This window comes from Lipotes vexillifer, unplaced genomic scaffold, assembly GCF_000442215.2.
Source record: "Lipotes vexillifer unplaced genomic scaffold, Lipotes_vexillifer_v1.1 scaffold394, whole genome shotgun sequence".
NCBI classification, from domain to species: domain Eukaryota; kingdom Metazoa; phylum Chordata; class Mammalia; order Artiodactyla; family Lipotidae; genus Lipotes; species Lipotes vexillifer.
Genome location: NW_006791731.1, coordinates 576305 through 581426, shown reverse-complemented (window position 1 = coordinate 581426; position 5122 = coordinate 576305). Strand labels below are relative to the sequence as shown.

Here is a 5122-nt window from a genome sequence, read left to right as displayed (position 1 = left end):
TAGCGGGCCGGTGGTCTGGTCTCGCTGCTGTGGGCAGCCCCCATCCTGGCTCAGCCCCACGGGCCTAGAAGGAGCGGCTGCTGCCTCGGGCCTTGGTGCCTTCCCGCAGCCCCGCGTCCCCGCAGGACCTGGGCCTGAGGCTGTGCCTCGCGCGGAGCGTTTGCATGGCCAGCCAGGCCGTCTGCAGCAGCTCCCAGGGCAGCTCCTTCCAGCTCCTGAGGAAGCCGGAGCTGGTGGCTCAGATGATGGTGAGCGCCGGCGGGGCCTGGGGAGGGGCCTGAGTGCCCCAGCGGGTGAGGGGCGGCGGCTGACTGGGAGGCAAGCCGCTGCTGTGGCCAAGGGCCATCCCGCGGCTGCTCCCCCAGGAGCTCATCAAGGCCGAGCCCTCGGACTCCCTGAGGACGCCCATGCGGAAGAAGGCTGTGCTCGCCTGCGCTTACCTGGCGTATCCTTTCCTCCGGGGGCCGGGGGCCTCTGCGTGAGTGCTGGGCCCTTAACTCGAGGCTCAGCTCCCTGGAGCCGGCGCTGGAGGGGCAGGCGCAGGCGGACCTGATCCACAGCTGCCTGCACGGCGTCATGGCCGTGCTGCCGGCGCCCGAAGGGGTGGACGGCCGCCAGGAGGTATGAGCGTGGCCCTGGCCTCACGGGTGCCCATGCGCGGGTGGCAGGATCACGGCGGGACCGGCCGCTTCTCTCGTTCCAGCCCCTGTACCTGGGCACCATGCAGGCCCTCAAGGACTTACTGACAAGCCTCCTTCAGCGAAACATGACCCCCCAGGGCCTGCAGGTCATGGTGGAGGTGTGCGGTGGGTGTGCGCTTCCCCGGGGCGGGGGCGCCGTGGGGACAGTGTGGTGTGCTATGCAAAGAGGTGGGGGGGGGCAGTTTCTGTGAGCGGCGGGGGGGGGCCCCTCAGCGAAACATGACCCCCCAGGGCCTGCAGGTCATGGTGGAGGTGTGCGGTGGGTGTGCGCTTCCCCGGGGCGGGGGCGCCGTGGGGACAGTGTGGTGTGCTGTGCAAAGGGGGGGGGGGGGGCAGTTTCTGTGAGCGGCGGGGGGGACCCCCTCCCGCCTGGGCAGGTATGCAGATGGGTGCAGTCCCCGACCCAGATGGGGGCCCCAAGCTGGTTCTCCCCGCCCCTCCATCACATGGTGCCGGGATGGAGAGACCCTGAGGTGCCCCAGACACGCACTCCTGACCTTCTGGGGCCATCGCGATGGCAGACTGGCCCGCGGTGGCCTGCGGCATGGCTTCCTGCCCTTTGCAGCACTGCAGTGGGCTGGGGCAGGACCGATCCACTCCTAGGAACGCCCTGTCCCTCTGTATGCCTGGCTTGCTCTGGGTGGCCGTGGCCGTGAGCCAGGCCAGCAGGACGGAGTGACGGGGCGGGGTGCACTGCACAGGGGGCTTGCTCTGACCTGGCACACCGGCCCCCCGACCCAGAAGGGCGGCTGTAGGCAGGGCACCTATACGAAGCCCCCTCTTCCCCAGCACCTGAGCCCATGGATCAAGTCGCCGAGGGGCCACGAGCGGGTGCGGGCGCTTGGCCTGAGCGCCTGCCTGCTGCAGCACTTCCTGGAGCACCTGCACATCAGCGTGAGTACCAGGTGGCGACCCGCACGGCCACTCCCTTGCCCTGGCCCCGTTCCTGGCCCCTCGGCGTGGGGACCACTGCCTGGGGCCCTTGCGTCTCTGAGTGCCAGCACGCCCAGCTGCTGCCTGGGCTCATCCCGCGTTGCAGCGAGTGCCACCGTCCTCTTCCTGAGCCGTGGACGGAGGGCCACGAGGGCCAGGAACTGTCCTCAGGGCTGGCCGCCCGGTGTCGATCTCATGGGCACCCTCGTCCTTGGGAGCGGGATCATGGGCCGGGACTGGCGCCTGATGTGCTCCCCAGAGGAGGGAACGGGTGATGGGGACCTGGGTGTGAAAGGAGAGAAGGAGGGCGTTCGCGGCAGAAGCAGCAGTTTGGGCAAAGGCAGGGGAACGTGAACCCACGAAATGCTGCGGAAAAGGCAAGTATTATTCGGTGGTTGGAGTGCGCGGTTATTATGCATTTTAATATTTGCTAAGAGTAAGCAGCTCCTTTTCACATTTTCAGAATTTCACAGTTCTTTCAAGGCCATTAATCAGGTGGTTTTAGGGTAGATTGGACACAGTCCTCAAATGCTCCCAGCGCGGCTTTATTGGGGGCACGCACCCCACATTTTCGTGTGTTGAGCAGTAACATCTTTTAATAACGGGCCTTTCCATCCAGGTCCCTCCGGGCCCCTCAGAAGCAGGCTCTGGGTCGCAGGTTCTGCTGCCGTTGTCAGTGTAACTTTTTTTTCCACTGTATTTAATAATTTGCTGATTGCTGGCAGGCAGGAAAACTATGGATTATTGGGTATTTAGGAACTGGGTCGTTTATAAGATTCCGTTGTTACTTCTAATGAATTTTTGATTAGTTCTCTGTGCTCTTCAGATACAGTCATCATAGTTTACAAATGCCGTGAGTTTGGCCCCCCCCCCCCCCACGTTGACGCATGTTAGTTCGTGCTGCCATTAGCAGGAAGATGAAAGCTGGCGGCAGCCCCAAGCCTTTATGGTCTCACTCTTAAGCACGATGCTTGATTTGGTTGGCAGTATTTATTTTTCGTCGTGTTCCAGAAGCATCTGTCTGTTTGCTCGCTTAGACGGCTTTTCCCACCCAGGTTCTCCTGTGGCCTGTTTTTCATGTAACCCTGGTCCAACCAGAGTTCATGTTTGTTTGTGATGAGACAGAGCTCTGCCCTCACTAAGAGAACAGCAGCTGGGGGGTCCTCTGTCCAGCGCTCCAGCCTTCCCGCCTTGCGCAGGTCCCCTCTGGTGACTCCTGGGAGAGCAGCAGCCTGGGAGCCCTGCGCGTCCTTAGGAGTCCGTGCAGGGCGGGGGCGGGGCGGGGTGCTTCCCTGGGGAGACCTCTCGTGTGGGGGGCTGACAGCAGGGTGGTGGGGCCAGGAAGGCCGAGGGCTGTGTGGTGGCGGGGGCGGAAGGTGACGTCCCCAGGTCCAGGGCGTAGGAAGCAAGGCCCTTTGCTAAGAGCAGGGTCGGGAAGGCTTAGTATTTGAGGAGAGCAGGAAAGGCTCTGAAAGGTGGGAGCAGGACCCAGTTAGGAGGAGCGGGGTATCATGCAGCAGCCCCCTTACCTGACGGGGGGCTTGCCTTCTGGGGCGGGGGCTTCCCATGTGTCTGCCGAGGCAGCAGAGCCCGACCGTCCCTCTGCCCGCACACACCTACTCGCCCGGCCCTCCTCCCCTTTAGGGACCCGCACTTGGGGGGTGAGGCGCCCCGTGCAGGAGGGGGAGCTTGGCAGGGGCCCTGCTGGCCACAGGGGTGGACAGGGGCTGCCCTTCTGCTCACACCCCTGCCCGAATCTGGGTGCGGGTGGCACCTGCCCGCCGCAGCGTCTCCTGAGCTCCAGCCCCCATCTCTGGCCCTCTGCCCCCGTGCCCCTCCAGCACCCGCACATCTGCCTCTCCAGGCCCTGCTGCCCTTCCACAACCTGGGCCTCCTCCTCGGCCTCTTCTCCCCACGGTGCGCGGACCTGTGGCCTGCCACCCGCCAGGAGGCTGTGAGCTGTGTCTACTCCCTGCTCTACCTCCAGCTGGGCTACGAGGGTGAGTCCCTGGCTGGGCAGAGGTGCAGGGGGTGTGGTGAGGGAGCAGAGTCTGGGCCTCAGGAGGCCTCCACCCAGCCCTGCGCTCCCTCCCGCCTCTGCAGGCTTCTCCCGCGATTACCAGGACGATGTGGTTGAGCAGCTCCTCACCCTCAAGGACGGCCTGGGACACCCTGACCCCGCCACCCTCTTCCACACCTGCCACAGCATAGCCCAGGTACCTGCCAGGGCCTCTGCGAGGGAAGGAGGGGCCGCACCGTCGGGGCCCAGGGGCCCTCTGCGGCAGCTCCTCTCGCGCACGGGCTCCACGGGTGCCGGGCCGGGCACGCAGACGGGTCTCACTCAGAGAGTTCAGTGTCCAGCACCACCTCCCGCCCCCTCCTGTGCTTCCTGGGGTCCCCCCTCCCTCCGAGGCCCGGCGGGGAGGGTGTGGGCAGGAGCTCAGCTCCGGCCCCAGAGGGTTGAGAAAGCTGACCCTAGCCCACCCTGTGAGCCCCCAGGCAGTGCTGTTGCTCCATTTGGTGACTGGAAATGGCCCTCAGGGGTCAGGAGGCTTTCTCTCCTGCCGGAGAAGGAAGGGAAGGGGGTCAACAGGGCCCTTTGTCGGGGTGGGGGGAGTGTTGGGGGGGTGGGGGGTGCTCAGACACTGGGAAGCAAAGACCCCACCCTGGGCGAGTCCAGGCAGAGCGGGACTTTATGTTTGGGATCAGACTTCCTGGATATTCAACCACTTTTATTTCTTCTTTGTACAAAGTTTATCTGCTTTAACTCCTGGTTGCTCTCTTTTATGGGGAGGGACGGACAGGGGCTGCAGGGGGAGCTGAAGGTCCATAGAGTCTTGGTGGCCGGGCCGTCCAGGGTGGAACATGCCACCATCTGCCCTTGACTCTCTGTATTCTAGAGAGTTCTAGAGAGGCTGCACCACCAGGGCCACTCCCAGCCCACCCCACTGGTCAGGGGGAGCCTCAGGGAGGGCACACTGACCTGGGCCCTGCAGCTGCCCAGGGACCCCCCTTCCAGGGGCCTGGGCCTGGAGGCCCTGGAGGCTGCCTCTGGGACCTGGCCAGGCTTCAGTCTGGGGATGGGGGCTCCCGTGCATGGGCCACCCCACCCTTGCACTGGCAGGAGCTCCCGAAGGCATACAGGGCTTGTATGAGGGTGGGAAAGGCTGGAGGAGGGATTTGAGAGGCGGAAATGTTGTCAGCCCTTCCCCGGAAACTCGAGCCCCTGGGATGTTGCGCCTGGAAGGTGTGCTGACGCTGTGCTCTCACTCTTCCGGACGCAACTGTCCTCCTAGATTATTGGCAAGCGCCTCCCGCCAGATCAACTCATCAGCCTCTTGCTAACGCTGTTTGAGGGCCTGGGAGACCCCGACAAGAACTGTTCCCGAGCCGCTACAGTGATCATCAACTGCCTGCTGAAGGAGCGGGGCCACGTGCTCCTGGAGAAGGTGGGGCTGGGCGGGGCTGGGGCTCGGATTGGCGGGGGC

General features: G+C 64.5%; 1 protein-coding gene across 1 annotated transcript in view; it reads left to right on the top strand.

Moving 5' to 3' along the window:
• The window catches only part of MROH1 (maestro heat like repeat family member 1), a 54230-nt gene that overhangs the window by 33668 nt on the left and 15440 nt on the right, over positions 1–5122 (top strand). The window contains exons 23-30 of the mRNA XM_007464605.1: positions 126–248; positions 366–445; positions 510–621; positions 704–799; positions 1491–1595; positions 3499–3634; positions 3738–3850; positions 4931–5083. Coding sequence (XP_007464667.1) covers positions 126–248; positions 366–445; positions 510–621; positions 704–799; positions 1491–1595; positions 3499–3634; positions 3738–3850; positions 4931–5083 — 918 coding nt within the window. The remainder of the gene's footprint in view (positions 1–125; positions 249–365; positions 446–509; positions 622–703; positions 800–1490; positions 1596–3498; positions 3635–3737; positions 3851–4930; positions 5084–5122) is intronic.